The following is an 18019-nucleotide window of genomic DNA, read 5'->3' on the forward strand; positions in this document are numbered from 1 at the left end:
GTTGTAGGGGGATGGGATAACAGGGGGATGGATATTAAGGAGGGCACATGTTCTGATGAGCACTGGGTGTTATACGCAACTAATGAATCGCTGAACACTACATCAAAAACTAATGATGCACTATATGCTGGCTAACCGAACATAATAATAAAAAAAATGCTAGGACAGGTCAATGAAACCAGGAGCTGGCTCTTTGAAAAAATAAAATTGATAAACCACAAGCCAACCAAAAAGAGAGAGAGAGAGAGAGAGAAAGGACCCAAATAAATAAAATCACAAATGAGAGAGGAGAAATAACCAACACCACAGAAAGACAAACAATATTATAAGATAATATCATGAAAAACTATATGCCAAAGAATTGGACAACCTAGAAGAAATGGACAAATTCCTAGAAACATATAAATTACCAAAATTGAAACAGGAAAAAATAGAACACTTAGACTGATAACCAGCAAAGAATTGAGTCCATAAGCAAAAATTTCTCAGCAAACAAAAGTTCAGGCCCAGATGGCTTCACAGGCAAATTCTACCAAACATTTAAAGAAGAGTTCATACCTATTCTTCTCAAATCATTCCATAAAATAGAAAAGGAAAGAAAACTTCCAAATGAAGTCTATGAGGCCAGCATTACCCTGATACCAAAACCAGATATAGACACCACGAAACTTATTGTCTGACATCTTAGCCAGGCTGCAGGGGTGGCCACTGTTCTCTTAGCTTCACCATGCCGCCTAAGGACAAGAAGAAGAAAGATGCTGAAAAGTCAGCCAAAAAAAGATAAAGACCCACTGAACCAATCCAGGAATAAGGCCAGAAAGAAGTGGTCCAAAGGCAAAGTTTGGGACAAGCTCAATAACCTGGTCTTGTTTGAAAAAGTGACAAACTCTGTAAGGAAGTTCTCAACTATAAGCTTATGACTCCAGCTGTTGTCTCTGGGAGACTGAAGATTCGAGGTTCCCTGGCCACGGCAGTCCTTGAGGAGCTCCTTAGTAAAGGACTCGTTAAAAACTGGTTTCAAAGCACAGAGCTCAAGTAATTTACACCAGAAACACCAAGGGTGGAGATGCCTCTGCTACTGGTAAAGATGCATGAACAGATCCCACCAACTGTACATTTTTGAAAATAAAACTTCATTAAATCCAAAAAGAAAGAAAGACTCCACTAAAAAAGAGAACTAAAGGCCAATATGCCTGACGAACATAGATGCAAAAATTCTCAATAAAATACTAGCAAACAATACATTTAAAAAATCATTCACCACAATCAAGTGGGATTTATTCCCGGGTTGCAAGGGTGATACAGTATTTGCAAATCAATGTGATACACCACATTAATAAAAGAAAGGATAAAAACCATATGATTTCAATAGGTGCAGAAAAAGCAGCTAACAAAGTACAGTACATTCATGATGAAAACGCTCAACAAAGTAGGTTTAGAGGGAACGTTCCTCAACATTATAAAGGCCACATACAAAAAAACTCACAGCTCATATCATCCTCAATGGGGAAAAACTGAGCTTTTCCTCTACAGTCAAGAACAAGACAGGGATGCCCATTCTCACCAGTGTTATTTAGCACAGTACCGGAAGTCCTAGCCATAGCAACCAAACAAAACGAAACAGGCGTCTGGATCAGCAGGGAAGAAGTAAAACTTTCACTATTTGCAAATGACATGATACTCGATGTAGAAAACCCGTAGGACTCCAACAAAGAACTGCTAGAACTGATACACAAATTCAGTAAAGTCACAGGATACATATGAGTTTTGCTTTCTTTGCAGTTTTGGGATTTACTGTCTTAAAGTCACAGGATATAAAATCAATATACAGAAATCTGTTGCATTTCTATACACCAATAATGAAGCAGCAGAAAGAGAAATTAAGGAATCAATCCCATTTACAATTGCACAAAAAATAGTAAGTTACCGAGGAATAAACCTAACCAAAGAGGTAAAAGTTCTGTACTGTGAAACTATAAAACACTGATGAAAGAAACTGAAGATGACACAAAGAAATAGAAAGACATTCATGCTCATGGATTGGAAGAACGAATATTGTTAAAATGTCTATACTACCCAAACAACTACACATTTAATGCATTTCCTATCAAAATACAAACAGCATTTTTCACAAGAACTAGAACAAACAATTCTAAAATTTGTATGGAACCACAAAAGACCCCCAAATAGCCAAAGAAACCTTGAAGAAGAAAAGCAAAGCTGGAAGCATCACAGTTCCAGGCTTCAAGTTATATTACGAAGCTGTAGTGATCAAAACAGTATGGTACTAGCAAAAAATAAACACATAGATGCATGGAACAGAACTGAAAAACCAAAAATGACCCACAATTATATGGTCAATTAATCTTCGACAAAGCAGGAAAGAATATCCAATGGAAAAAAGACCATCTCTGCAACAAATGGTATTGGGAAAACTGGACAGCAACATGCAAAAGAATGAAACTGAATCACTTTCTTACACTAGACACAAAAATTTATTTAAAATGGATTAAAGACCTAAATGTGAGACCTGAAACCATAAAAATCCACAAGGAGAACACAGAGAGTAGCCTCTTTGATATCAGCCATAGAACTTCCTTCTAGATAGGTCTCCAGAGGGAAGGGAAACAAAAGCAAAAACAAACTATTAGGACTTCATCAAAATAAAAAGCTTCTGCACAGTGGAGGAAACAATCAACAAAAGTAAAAGGCAACCTACAGAATGGGAGATGTTTTGCAAATGACATATCTGATAAAGGGTTAGTATCCAAAATCTATAAAGAGCTTATCAAACTCAACACCCCAAAAAATCCAATTAAAAAATAGGCAGAAGACATGAATGCAGAAAACCAGAACATTCTGTCTTGCAAAGAAGACATCCAGATGGCCAACCGATACATGAAAAGATGCTCAACATCACTCATCATCGGGGAAATGCGAATCAACACTCCAATGAGGTATCACCTCATACCTGTTAGAATGGCTAAACTCAACAACACAGGACACAAGAGATGTTGGCAAGGATGTGGAGAAAGGGGAACCCTCTTCCACTGCTGGTGGGAATGTAAACTGGTACAGCCACTCTGGAAAACTGTGTGTGAAGGTTCCTCAAAAGATAAAAATAGAACTACCCTACAATCCAGCAGTCACACTACTAGGTACTTACCCAAAGAATCCAAAAACACTAATTCAAAGGGGTACATGTACCCCAATGTTTATAGCAGCATTATCTACAATAGCTAAATTATGGAAGAAGCCCAAGTGTCCACTGACTGAAGAATGGATAAAGAAGATGTGTGTGTATGTGTATAATATACACCCAGCCATAAAGACTAACACCATATGATTTCACTCATATGTGGAATTTCAGAAACAAAATATATGAGCAAAAGGGGAAAAAGAGATGCAAAGCAAGAAACAGACTCTTAATTATAGAGAACACACTAATGGTTACAAGAGGGGAGGTAGGCAAGGGATGGGTTAAGTAGGTGATGGATATTAAGGAGTGCACTGGTTATGATGAGTATGATCAGGTGACGTATGGAAGTGCTGAATCACTACATTGTACATTTGAAACTAATATTACGCTGTATGTTAACTAACTGGAATGTTTTTTGTTTTTTCTTTTTTGGTTTTTTTTTTTGTTTTTTTAAATAATTTTTTATGTTGGTCACCATATAGTATATCCTTAGTTTCTGATGTAGTGTTCCATGATTCATTGTTTGCATATAACACCCAGTGCACCATGCAATATGTGCCCTCCTTAATAGCCATCAGTGGCCTATCCCAATCCCCCACCCCCTCCCTCTGAAGCCCTCAGTTTGTTTCCCAGAGTCCACAGTCTCTCATGGTTCATTCCCCCTTCTGTTTACCCCCCCCCTTTCAGTCTTCCCTTCCTTCTCCTACCGATCTTCCTACTTCTTATGTTCCATAAATGAGTGAAACCCTATGATAATTGTCTTTCTCTGCTTGGCTTATTTCACTTAGCGTAATCTCCTCCAGTCCTCTCCATGTTGCTGCAAATGTTGTGTAATCATTCTTTCTGATAGCTGAGTAATATTCTATTGTATATATGGACCACATCTTCTTAATCCAGTCATCTGTTGAAGGGCATGTTGGCTCCTTCCACAATTTAGCTATTGTGGACAATGCTGCTATGAACATTGGGGCGCATATGGCCCTTCCCTTCACTACATCTGTATCTTTGGGGTAGATAGCCAGTAGTGCAATGGCTGGATCATAGGGTAGCTCCATTTTTAACTTTTTAAGGGACCTCCACACTGATTTCCAAAGTGGCTGTACCAACTTGCATTCCCACCAACAGTGTAAGAGGGATCCCCTTTCTCCACATCCTCTCCAACATTTGTTGTTTCTTGCCTTGTCAACATAGTTAAAATGCCTGTGCTACCCAGAGCAATCTACACTTTCAATGCTATCCTGATCAAAATACCAATGACATTTTTCAAAGAGCTGGAACAAACAGCCCTTAAATTTGTATGAAACCAGAAAAGGCCCCAAATCTCCAAGGAACTGTTGAAAAGGAAAAACAAAGCTGGGGGCATCACAATGCTGGATTTCGAGCTGTACTACAAAGCTGTGATCACAAAGACAGCATAGTACTGGCACAAAAACAGACACATAGACTGATGGAACAGAATAGAGAACCCAGAAATGGACCCTCGGCTCTTTGGGCAACAAACTTTGATAAAGCAGGAAAAAAGACAGTCTCTTCAATAAATGGTGCTGGGAAAATTGGACGGCTACATGCAAAAGAATGAAACTTGACCACTCTCTCACACCATACACAAAGATAAACTCCAAATGGATGAAAGACCTCGATGTGAGACAGGAATCCATCAAAATTCTAGAGGAGAACATAGGCAGCAACCTCTACGACATCGGCCAAAGCAACCTTTTTCATGACACATCCTCAAAGGCAAGAGAAACAAAAATAAAATGAACTTGTGGGACTTCATCAAGATAAAAAGCTTCTGCACAGCCAAGGAAACAGTCAAAAAAAAACTAACTGGAATTTAAATTAAAACTTTTAAAAAATAAATAAGCAAAATCTCTAACTTTCTTCACCACTCAGCCCTGCTCCCATAACTGGCCTCCACATGCCAAAGTCAGAGAGGACCTAATCCTGCCCAGCATGATCCTTTGAACAGGTGAGTTGTGTAAACATCTGCTGTGAGGTCTTCTGGCCTCCCCCTCTCTCTGAGGATGCAGCAACTCACCTTCCCCCCTACATCCCAGGAAACCAAACAGCTAATACCCATTTTGCTGCTGTGGAAGGGATCACTGTTGCTTGTTAACTGTGAGAAGTAGAGGAGGTGGCTTACAACAAGCAGCACCACACACCTGAGGGGCAGGTGCCACTCACCAGTATCTCATCAGGCACAGCGTACTTGGCGATCTTGGTGGCCACTGCTGATCTGAGCTCCTTCACCACCGCATCTGTGTCACCTGTGTTGTCCTTCAACACAATGAAGGCAAATGCAGCTGGAAGGAACCAAAGGTTTGGGGTGTGCTCAGCCATGAACCATAGCCCAAGGCAGAGCATTGTACACAGTCATCATATATCTTAAGGATCTTTAAATCATACATTGGTGACCTGTGCCAGCTGCTTCCTTTAGTTGCGACCCTAAAGATGCATTTCCATTTCATCCAAAGTGGAAAGTGATTCTTTCTTTCTCAAAATGGAAGCGATTCTAACAGCTCCTATAAATATCCCAGTGAAACCGACATGTAGATGAGAGCTCCCTTCGGCTGTGGTGTTGACTGGATGGGGACGTCACCTTGGAGGCATGACTTAACTTCTCCTGCTATCCCTGTACCTAAGAAGTAGCCCATAATGTAGGCTCACAGGTGACGTACTATCCACTCCATGATGTGGTGCATGGGAACATAGCATGTGGCACTAATTTTGTGGGTATGTGTCCAACACGGTGGGCACTAGCAACAGTAGCTATATAAATGTAAATGAAATTAAGGTTAACATGTAGTTCCTGGGTGGCGTGAGCCACCTGTAGCTTGTGGCTACTGTCCGGGAGAGCACAGATGAAGAACAAGCGCCATCTTGGCTGAAAGCTCTGGTGGGCAGTGCTGGCCAACCCATATTCTAGCATAAACACTAAGTTTTGTTTGTCAATATCCTACCATGTTCCAGAAAGGATTAACAGTGGTTCCCATAGGTCTCCACATTCCTTTTCAATCCACCTGGGATAATCTTGCATATGTGGGACACAGAGATCCAATTCTATTGTTTCTCCACATGAGCCATCCCACCAGCACTGTCTATCCATCCCAGTGGACAGCCTGTCTTCCCTCACGGATTTGCAGTGCCCCCTCGCATACACAAAGTTCCTATATATGTTCGATGTGTGTATACCTGCACCAATCCCACCCTATCTTAATTCTCCCCATGGCACATGTCACCTAACCTATGTAGCTTCCTCATTGTCTGTGTTTATTGCTTATCGTCTGTCTCTCCCCTTGACTCCCTGACCCGCTAAGCATGTAAGCTGTATAAAGCAAGGGGTTTTGTTCCTTGCCAAGTCTGGGTCCTAATCAGACATGACCAGACCAGGGGCTCCCCTCAGTCAGACCACGTGCAAACACAGGCAGTGGGAATAAACAAGTACCCAACAGCGTTTGCTGTTGTCATGTATTCCCAATGCATAGATGCTCGAATTTGTTAGAAATCAGAAAAACGTACACCACCGTACCCACAATACACGCATTCTCCCCAGCTGCCTGACAGGCACCAAAAGAACTACTGATCCCAGCAGCTTCTACTAACAGGGATGCAAGCTGACCCAAGGCCTCTGAGTCTCACATGAGAGGACCTGTTCCCGTCTCCATCCCCTTCCTATCCCTGACTTCCTATCCCTATCTCATGCATTTTCCAGTCTCCTGCTAAGGAAGGGGCAGCGGCCCCATGGACACATGTTTCTCATGGCAACTGAAAATGCTTTTTCAGAAGTGTCTAAATAGGACACCTGGGTGGCTCAGTCGGTTAAGCGTCTCCCTTCTGCCCAGGTCATGATCCCAGGGTCCTAGGATTGAGTCCCACATCGGGCTTCTTGTTCAGTGGGGAGCCTGCTTCTCCTTCTGCCTGCTGCTCCCCCCTGCTTGTGCGCTCGCTCTTTCTCTCTCTGTCTCTCTGACAAATAAATAAAATCTTTTTAAAAAGTGTTTAAATAAATGCTAAATTTTACAATGGGTCGATTTACATAAGGTGTTTGAGTAAACAATGGAACAGTGGCACACGAATGTGGCAGGAAGGCAGACGACACCGGGGCACACTGAGACGGAGGATCCCCTGACAGCAAGAGGGCAAGTGCCCTTCCCAGGCTGCTGCGCCAGGCAGTGAGGATGGTCTGCCCAGCAGTGCAGCATAGAGTCAGCAAGTGTCCAGGTCACACCAGGCCACGTGAGTGTGGCCACTGTGCACTGGGCACTACAATACTCAGGTGACCCTGCCCCTGCCCAGACCCCCCCACTTAGAAACTGGTGGACTTTGGAACAATTGCATCTTCAAATAAAGACTATTCTGATTATCATTCAGCATTTGCAGTGGGAACCACAGGTCAAATTCCTCCAAAAAGAATCCCAGAGCTGCAACCTGCTCCAGGGCCTGTCTGTCAGGCCCTGTGGCAGCTGCACGGGGCTCTGTGACCAAGCACATGCAAGGAGACGCTGTGAGCAGAACGGAGCATTTCGTGGGCACCCTCCATAACTGAGCTGCCACGCGCATGTGGACAGAGGAGGAAACTCCCAAGCTCAGCAGGGGCCAAACAGGTCCTGGCAGCTTGTGGATGTGTGTCCTTATAGGATGGCAGAGCTAGGACATTTCAGAAATCTGACCCTTGTCTAACATACATGCTATCGAGTCTCCTCACCCAAAATCTCCACGTGGGACAGAAGAAAGCAACGGCTTGACCCATACAAAACCCCTACCCCCATTCCTGGAGTCCGTTTCTTTTACAAAGTGCCACAATGTGCGTGAGACCAGGCGTGAGGAGCTCCTTTAGTGCGCACCCACCTTCTCCTTTGATGTCATGGGGATAGCCAATGACCGCAGTCTCTGGCACCGCCGGGTGGTTAGCCTGCGCAGAACACAAGACAAAACATGCAAATGAACCTCCTGAGTCGGCAACACAAGTAAATCCAAGGCCTCGCAGAGGTACCCAACTGTGCTTACCATCGCGTCCTCGATCTCTGCCGTCCCCAGCCTGTGGCCGCTGATGTTGATGACGTCGTCCATTCGCCCTGTGATCTGGTAGTAGCCGCCCTCCGTCCGGTATGCCCCATCGCCAGTAAAGTAGTGGCCTGCACCACAGCGGGGGAGTTCAGCACCAACACCTCTGAACCAGGACCCAGTGGGGCTCCCTGCCTTCCAGGAGGGACACAGCAAGACACACACCCTGACCTCGCTCTACGAAAGAACTCTCCAAAGCCCCAGCTCTGCTGACTTCCTGCCTACCTGCCCTTCTGCCAACCCCTCGCCGAGACACTTCTCTAGATGGTGCCACCTGGCTGTGTGCTGGAGAAAGGGCTGTGGCTTCAAATTAGCAGCATTCTGACTGTGTCACAACTGCAAAGAATGCACCCAAGCATCCCCAAAAGTGAGGCTCATTCACAAGCTTGAGAATGAAGACGACAGTTTCCAATACGCACACTGTGTATATAATCTTCCAACCCAATGGCATAAAGCGAACCAGGAAAAAAATAAAAAAATAAGCCAGAAGAAAACTCGCAGCCGGCCATCATGCCAGTTTCCAGAGTGGCTTCTTCGCTCTTCCTTCCTAGTAGCTTAAGACATTCACACCAAGGGCCGGGTACTTCTGGCTCTGCATACAGCCCCACTTAAGCCCCAGGGACTCTTCCCATTCCAGAGACCAGGAAGGTCAGGGAGGTGAGGGGGAGGCGGCAGGACTCCAATTCCAAAGTGTCACTGCACTACAGTCAGTCATCATTACCTTAAAAACATTTTCTGAGCCTATGATTCCCAGTGTGTGCAAAAACATGTGACACAATCCACTTTAGCCAGCTCACCTGGGTAAGGCTTGAAGTAGGCCTCCACGAATCTCTGGTGGTCTCCGTAGATGGTCCTGGCCATACCCGGCCAGGCCTGGGACAGGCACAGAGCCCCAGAGACGTTACCGCCCTCCATGACCTTTCCCTATGGACCCAGAGACACACGTATGAGAGAACGCACAGATTCTGCTGGAGAAGCAAAGAACTAATGTTCTTCTGAGAAATGACAGAGGGAAGTGCCAGAGAAATACGTGAAAACAGAAATGTGAAAAATGACAAGCATGCCCCAAAAGGAATTCCCCTTCTCCTCTACAAGGAACCAGCCTGAGAGGGTTTCCAGGAGGACCCTGGGCTCACTCCATGCAGGGATTTCAACTGTGAGTCCTTGAGGAGACGCTGCGGTGAATGCTCACCCTTCTGCCACCTACCAGAGCTGGGCCCGTGTGACATGAAACACTGGGCAGAGGAGGCCAGGAAGGCAGACAGCAGAGCATGCGTGCAGGAAGGGGATGCCTCCGCAAGGCCCTTACCTTCTCATCCATGAGCACCGGAACAATGCCAAAAAAGGGCCTCATCGCCATGGCAGGGAGGATCTCTGCCCCCTCCTCTGAGGGCCGTGGCGCAATGCAGATGCCCCCCGTTTCTGCAGGGAAAATAGGGAAGAAATGCAGGCTGGGCCCAGGGGCTACAGAGATGTTTATCTAGACACGCCATCCGTGACAGACACACAAGTGTTCTCCCAGAGTGGGAGATGGGTGTATCCCTGTTTGGCTCCCAGTGACACAAAGAGATCTTTCTAAGGCAAGACCAAACTTGGGTCCTGGTCCTCTCATCTGCAGACACAAGACACAGGCCCAAGACAGAGGGGTCAGTCCCAGGAGCTGGACACTCCACAGGGACAGGTGCGGCCTCCCCTCATCCTTGGCTCTGTGGGAGAGGACAGAGCACAGGAAAACAGACGAAATGATTTGCTTCTGGGCCAGGACCCCCTCTCCCCCACACATACACACACCAAACAATGAAAAGCAGCGCTCACAACTCTGTTCTCAAATCTTTCTTTGGCACTTTCCTCTCTCAGCCTGCATGGAAATGCCACAGGAGACTCAGCTGTGGAGAGTCTCCATCCTGAGAACTTCCCAAATGCAGAACACAGCTATTTGCAATGCCTCACTTCCTGGCTTCTTGAAGAACGAGATCCTAGTTGGCTACAGTTATTACATCAGTGGTGGTCTCTTGCCCTGAACATCCTAATAACCAGATATCCCAGAGGAGACAGGGCAAAGCAAAACAAAATGGCACAGAAAGAAAAAAAAAAAATGCCTTTCCCACTAAAATCTAAATTTAGGCTCTGGTCCCTTGCAGTCGGGCCCATCTGCACCAGTTACACTTGTGTTGAGTATGCGGCAGGGAAAATGAACATTTAGCTGAGCGCCTTCCACCTGTCAGGCCTTGGACAACATACAGCAGTTATATCACCTCTCTCCCTCCTCACTGGGGCCTGTAGGGGAGCACCCCCACTTCACAAATGAGGGAAGTCATGATGCATCCTGCGTCTTCCAGCGGCAAGCCGGCAGCCAGGCTCTGCCTCTCACTCCAGACACCAGGTTTTTCAACCACGACGTGTGCCAAGGGACTGAGGCATTAGTGGTGTTGGATGGCAATCACAGAGCCTCACTCACACTTGACCCTCCAAGACTCAGGGTCAGCCATATGTTCTCATACACCATGAGCAACCCTTGCGCCAGGTTCCAAAGGCATGCCCAGACCCCTTCTCCTCAGGGACTCTCACCTGTCTGCCACCACGTGTCCACCAGCGTGCATCTGCTGTCCCCCACCACCTTGTGGAGCCACTCCCAAGCCTCCAAGTTGATCGGTTCTCCCACTGAAACACGCAAAAGGAAAAACAATATAAAAGACCTCATTAACCCGAAACCATTTTTGGGTAGGTTTCTACAGGGAAAACAGTTCTAATTTTCCTAAAGGACATAAGGAGAAACTTGAAAAAACAGATTCATCACATTTATGGCTGCCAAAGAATACAAATTACAAGATATTTTCACCATCAGGTCAAAAATGAAAAAGTTGTCATATGCACCCCAATGTTCATAGCAGCATTGTCCACAATAGCCAAACTGTGGAAGGAGCCGAGATGCCCTTCAACAGATGACTGGATTAAGAAGATGTGGTCCATATATACAATGGAATATTACTCAGCCATCAGAAAGAACGATTACCCAACATTTGCAGCAACGTGGACGGGACTGGAGGAGATTATGCTAAGTGAAATAAGTCAAGCAGAGAAAGGCAATTATCATATGGTTTCACTCATTTGTGGAACATAAGGAATAGCAGGGAGATGGGTAGGAGAAGGAAGGGAAAACTGAAGGGGAGTAAACAGAAGGGGGAATGAACCATGAGAGACTATGGACTCTGGGAAACAAACTGAGGGCTTCAGAGGGGAGGGGGGTGGGGGAATGGGATAGGTTGGTGATGGGTAGTAAGGAGGGCACGTATTGCATGGTGCACTGGTGTTATATGCAAATAATGAATCATGGAACACTACATCAAAAACTAATGATGTACTGTCTGGTGACTAACATAATAAAAAATTATTATTAAAAAATAATAATAAATAAATAAAAACTTTTAACTCTTAAAAAATAAATAAAAATAACTAAAATAGACTGAAAAAAAACAAAAACAAAAATGAAGAAGTTGTCAAGAATGTGGGAGAGAAAACCTTAAATAGGATGAACCAAGTAAGCCTCCCAGGCACCCCTCATTTTAAAAAAAAAAATTATTTTATTTTATTATTTTCCAATTTTGTTTAGTAGCTTTCTATTTTTTTATTATGTTCAATTAGCCAACATATAATACATCATTAGTTTTTGATGTAGTGTTCAACGATTCATTAATAACACCCATTTGTGTAATTCCATGTATATGAACTGCCCAGAATAAGCCAATCTAGACAGACAAAAAGTAGACTCGTGGCTGCCTTAGAGCTGGGGTAGGGGTAGAGGGAAGCAGGAGGAGATGGGGAGTGACTGCTAATGGGTTCGGGGTTTCTTTTAGGAGTGCTGTAAACACTAAAAATGAGTAAGGGACAGGCGGGGTCAGGTAGGGAGAGAGAGGGAGGGGGCTACGGGATCAGGCTCACCAAAAATACCAGAAATGCTGAGGCGTAAGGAAGCCAGAGACAAGGGAACAGAACCAGACCACCTCATTTGTCTTAAACATCAGAGATGAGATATTCAAAGGAGAAGAAATCACGGTGCTATCAGCGGTGACGTCAAGATTTCAGTTCCCTGGTCAGTCTTCTATAAAAGACGGACCATAAAAGACCTCAGTGGCAACCCATTCAGGACCCCTCTCGCTCTAGAGAGCTTTTTTCTTTCCTTCCTGTTCTCACACCTTCACTTAATAAACTTCCACTTCACCTCAAAAAAAAAAAAAAAAGAATGTGGGAGAAACAATACACTACAGGAGAGTAATCTGATATACAACTGGGAAGCAACTGGATATGTCTCTTAATATTTAGTAGTGCATACACCTGATACGACTACTTAGGAAACTGTGGCGGAATCTACTAAAGCTCGTCACTCCTGGCGTATAACCTACAGAAAAGAATGCGTATGTGCTCACATACGAGGATGATCCCAGCAGTTAAAAACCAAAACTGCCATCAAGAGTGGAATGGAGAAATACACTGTGGTTCCTCCATGTCATAGACAGCGCAAGAACAAGCGAATCGCCACCGCACTCGGCAGGGCTGGCCAGACAGTCGCAGCCCTGCAGGCGCAGGAGCAGCACACACCGTGTGAGCGCAAATGTGTGAAGTTCAGTAAGTGCATCAATTCATGCTGAGAGCAGTCAAACAGCGGGTGTGGCTGGGCGGGACTGACTGGGAGGGGCTGTAAGGGAAACTTCTAGGGTCTGGAAATTTCTCAGGCTTGATCTGGACGGTAGTTTTAGGTACACGTACACAGCTGGTGGTTTCAGGCACGCCTACACAGCTGGGGGTTTCAGGTACACGTACACAGCTGGGGGTTTCAGGTACACGTACACAGCTGGTGGTTTCAGGTACACGTACACAGGTGGTGGTTTTAGCTACGCCTACACAGCTGGGGGTTTCAGGTACACGTACACAGGTGGTGGTTTTAGCTACGCCTACACAGCTGGGGGTTTCAGGTACACGTACACAGCTGGGGGTTTCAGGTACACGTACACAGCTGGGGGTTTCAGGTACACGTACACAGCTGGTGGTTTCAGGTACACGTACACAGGTGGTGGTTTTAGCTACGCCTACACAGCTGGGGGTTTCAGGTACACGTACACAGGTGGTGGTTTTAGCTACGCCTACACAGCTGGGGGTTTCAGGTACACGTACACAGCTGGGGGTTTCAGGTACACGTACATAGCTGGGGGTTGAGCAACACAAGGGTTAGGGTGCCAGTGTCCCATGCAGTCAGAAATCTGAATATAACTTGACTTCCTAAAACTTGACTACTAATAGTCTGCTGTTGACCAAAAGCCCAACCGGTAACGTAAACAATTACCCCACATTTTCTACTTTGTATATATTAACATACCGTATTCTTACGATAAAGTAAGCTAAAGATAAGAAATATTAAGAAAATCATAAAAAAGTAAATTTACAGTCCTGTACTGCATTTGTTGAAAAAAACCCATGTTTAAGTAGGGCCCACATAGTTCAAACCTGTGTTGTTCAAAGGTCAAGCATATGTATATCTAACACTGCTACGTATATACGTATATATGTATACACACACACACACACACACACACACACACACAAATGCGCTTGTACCCTATGACTTTACAGCCCAACTTCGCAGTGTCTACCTACCATGACCTCAATGTTTGTGTCCCCCCAAGATTTCATATGCTGAAATCTGAACCCCCAAAGATGACAGTATTGGGAGGTAAGGCCTTTGGGAGGTCATGAAGCCCTCAGGAACGGGATTAGTGCTCTTATAACACAGACCACAGAGCTCCGTCCCCCCTTCAACCGTGTGAGGACACAGGGAGAAGGCACCATCTATGAACCTTGGAAGAGGGCCCTCACCAGAAGACAACATGCAGGCACCCTGATCTTGGGACTTCCCAGCCCCCACAACCGTGAGAGTAAATTTGTGTTGTTTATAAGCCACCCAGTCAGTGGTGCAGCCCCAATGGCTAAGCTACTACCCTAATGAAACAGCCATACAAGACTGGCACTCAGCCAGAATTCACCAGCTTAGACATACTGCAGCTAAAACCATGAAATACTCTCATGCTGGTTGCCTCTTGCTCAGGACCACCCATGATGCAGCAACTAACCAAGGCCGGACCAGGCCAGGGGCTCCCATGCTGGTCACATGGGTGCTGGGTGTTGCATGCACTGCCCCTGCGCTCACCCACACCCACGAGGAGGTAAGAAGATACCACGAGATACACTGAGAAACTGCCGACAGCCAGGATCTCCAACCACAGTGGCAAGACTACCAGACCACAGCCACAGCAACCCCCATGCGAGGGTACAATCAAGTTCTAAACACAGAGCAGAGCCGTATGGACAACTGCATGCTGCTGAGTTAAAACACACAGTAGGATGATAGCACAGTGTGATCACGTTCACATGAAAGCAGACGTCTTGGAACTGCATTGTGTCTCTCACAGGAACGCAGCTGTACAGAAGGCCTCAGAAGGGGCACAAGCAGCAGGGTCACCTGGAACAGCACTCACGGAGGGCATGAGCTCGCATGACCATGTTCCAACTGCTTTTTTTTTCCCAATGAGAGGATAGGTGTGTGTCACTTGCAAAATTAAAAGTTAAAAAAAATCGTAATGCAAATCTTGGGGTTAAAGTCCTGAGGAAGCTGGATTCTGCTGACTGGTAGGATTAAATGAAGTTGGCACACCCCCAGCCTCGTGTGCTGTGAGGGCTAATCCAGCCATCTGGAAGCAGCCCGAGCTGCAGAACGGCAGTGGGGGAAAGCACCACCCAGGCCCTGGCCAAGCACGTGGCTTACTGGTCCATGTTTCCCCCATGTGAGGAGCTGCCCGGTGCTGTTTACCTGCCTGCCAGCACTGCTTGTTGCCAACCAAGTCCCACGGAAACCCCTGTAGGACTCTGCTGTCGGTACTGGTTACATGACAAGAATGTGCCCACAAGACCAGCAAAGTACACAGAGCCCGCAGAAGGCTCTGTGGGTGCTCCCTGGTACAGAGCTGTTCCATGCCTGGTCCAGGAGAGGAAGTGGGTCTGGTCACTTATGGAATGAGGACCCAGAAGCCTGTCTGGCCGAGGGGATGCCTGGCTGACACAGCTTTCAGCTAGGACGTGCTCCCCCACGCTGATGCAGCTACTGGGCACCCCCTTCTAAAGCACTCGGAGCATACACCTTGTCTCTGGGGTCCTCACGAGTCTTCCTGAGCAGCTGAATCCCAGGAGGGCATCAGGAAAATCAAACCTCCCTTCACCACTAACCCGACCTAACTCGTGGGCCCACTTAAGTGGTCTGCAGATGGCACCTGGAGGATCTGTTTCTGTGGCCCTCCACTTGCCCTTGGTCCCCAGGCACTGCCTGGCCCAGAGCACATGAGTGCCTCACGGCCCCTGGGCTGGAGGGCAGGTCTTCTCCAACCACGTGGCTCCCTTCAGGACACACCGGCTTCACCCTCCACAGCTGAAACATGCCAAGAGAGGCATCTCAGACTCACCACTATCTAGAAAGGAGCTCAAAACTCTTTCTGCTGACCCCACCAGGAAAATTCTAAGTACTTGGTCATCCAGACACCAACTGACCCCAACCACAAGGCAGGCCCTAAGTAGGGGGGAGCTGGACACATGAAAGTACATCTCCCAGGCAAGGACACAGGTCGTTCTGGGCAGGAAGCAATACTGCTGGGTAGTATCTGCCCTGGAGATGCCAGCATCTGGGTACTGAGCTGTCAGCCCAGCATCTGGGCCTTCTGCTCCTGAACCTGCCACTCAGCTTTGCAGTGAGCAGTCAACCCTCACTCACCCTCACCGACCCACACCAGGGTGCTGAGGACACAGATGGCTATGACTGTGGGGAGCTCACCACCCAGACAGTCAACATGAGAACAGATACCCAAGAACCGAATATCATCTGTCTGAGAGCAGAGAGCCTGAGAGCCAGAGCAGCCAGGGAACTCGGTGGGAGAAGGTGCACAGAGAAGGGCCTTGAAAGAAGGATGGAATCCTCAGAGGTGGGGAGGGGCAGCAAGGCATTGCAGGCAAGGGGAACAGAGTGACCCAGGGCCTAGGACCCGTAACAGCGCTGCACACGTACGTCTCTGATGAGTGACACACACATGCTGTCCTGAGCTCCCTCCCCCATGGATGCATTTGGCAGCAAGCCATTTCCCTGGTGGAACATGCCCCACATGCTTCCACCATGAGAAACCACCAAGCAGATCCAAGTATTCACCCAAGGAGCACAGAGGGCTTCCCTGCCCTTGTTCTCCCTACTGACAAAATGTGTAGGGGCAGAAAGGAAATGAATCAGAAAAAGGAGACAGAAAGGGTCTGGGTACCTTCCACCCCACCGTATCACCTGAACTAACCCCACATCACCTTTCCAGAGTGCTCCATGTGACTTGGCAACATCTATCAAAATCATAAGTGGAGATAATCTTGGATCTCCCAACCCCCTGCCTTGGAAATACCTACAGCAAGAAGAGCACACAAGCACGGTGCATTTATTACCGTCCTTGGGACTCGTCGGCACCCAGCACAGCGGAGCACCTGCGTGAACCACAGTCAACTCCCCGCGCACCGCAATCCCACACAGCCACAAAAGAAGGGCTTGAGCCACTTTAGCAGGTTTTCATAATTAGGATGAAGCACAGAACTCAGGCACAGAAACGTCTGGAATGTTGTGCCCCAGACCATGATCAGCCGGGGCCTCCAGGAAGCTGCTTCCAGGCAGGGACATCTGCTTCCTATTCAGCCTGGCACTGTTTGAACTCACCATACACACAGCCACGCAGCTTTCACGATTAAACCCATCTTGAAGCCTGCACTGGCTCTGCCCCATGGCACGCACACCCCTCCTGTTGCACAGCATGCCACTCACCTGACCCCAGGGTCCTCAGGGAAGAGCGGTCATACTTCTTCACCCAGGAGTCGCCGTATTTCAACAACAGCCGGACAGCCGTCGGGGCCCCATAGAACTGATTGATCTTTAACCTCTGCACCGTCTCCCAGTATCGACCTACAGAAGGGCCCAAGTTCACTGTCAGTCTGAGCCCACCAGACATTATCTAACTTATTTAGAAATCAGTCAACAGTTACTGTGCACTGGAGACATGCAAACACCTGTGTTCACAGAAATGGAATCCCAACACCCATCAACGGGATGGGAAGGGAGCCCTGTGAGAAGGGGTCCCTGTGGCAATCATCTCCCAGCACACCCCAAATCCAGGGCTGGTGCATTTGGCAACAGCCTTCGCCTGGCTCTGGACGGCTGCACTCACACGGTGTATCCCAGAAGATACAGCAAGGATCGGTTCAAAGGGATGTCGCTGTGAATTTTAAAAAATACCCCGTGTCACACTAACACAGAACTTGTGCTCAGTCACACTTAAATGATCTCTAAGGGGTGACTGGTGCTTCCCCTGAACAGCAGCAGCCGCCACTGAATGAGCCCTGGGGAGCAGGGCAATTTTCCAGCATTCACACACCTGGCTCCCCACATACCCCCACAACTTGCCACCTCGGCACTACACACGGGAGAGCAGAGCTTCGAGGAGCTGAAGTGACATGCCTGAGATCACACCTAAGATGCCCTACGCATTCTTCCTAGGGTGCGTGTAGCCCATCAGGGAGGCTGGAGAGGAGCCGGGGAGGTGACAGAGGAGCACCACACACATCGCTGTTAGCGCCGTGCAGTGCTTGGGAAGAGTCTCCTGGCAAAGCCACCACCAGTCAACGGCACTGCAACAA

The 18019-nt window shown here is 47.0% G+C and overlaps 1 protein-coding gene and 1 pseudogene across 1 annotated transcript in view; one reads left to right on the top strand and one right to left on the bottom strand.

Annotated features, from left to right (window-relative positions):
- Window positions 1-18019, bottom strand: part of ACSS1 (acyl-CoA synthetase short chain family member 1) — a 65353-nt gene that overhangs the window by 5792 nt on the left and 41542 nt on the right. Inside the window, exons 7-13 of the mRNA XM_045770931.2 lie at window positions 17151-17288; window positions 10832-10924; window positions 9573-9685; window positions 9061-9187; window positions 8207-8334; window positions 8048-8111; window positions 5384-5502 (exon numbers count right to left, since the gene is read on the bottom strand). Coding sequence (XP_045626887.2) covers window positions 5384-5502; window positions 8048-8111; window positions 8207-8334; window positions 9061-9187; window positions 9573-9685; window positions 10832-10924; window positions 17151-17288 — 782 coding nt within the window. The remainder of the gene's footprint in view (window positions 1-5383; window positions 5503-8047; window positions 8112-8206; window positions 8335-9060; window positions 9188-9572; window positions 9686-10831; window positions 10925-17150; window positions 17289-18019) is intronic.
- On the top strand, window positions 728-1095 carry LOC123775600 (small ribosomal subunit protein eS25 pseudogene; annotated as a pseudogene).

This window comes from Ursus americanus, chromosome 22, assembly GCF_024610735.1.
Source record: "Ursus americanus isolate L20-20 chromosome 22, mUrsAme1.1.p, whole genome shotgun sequence".
Lineage (NCBI taxonomy): Eukaryota > Metazoa > Chordata > Mammalia > Carnivora > Ursidae > Ursus > Ursus americanus.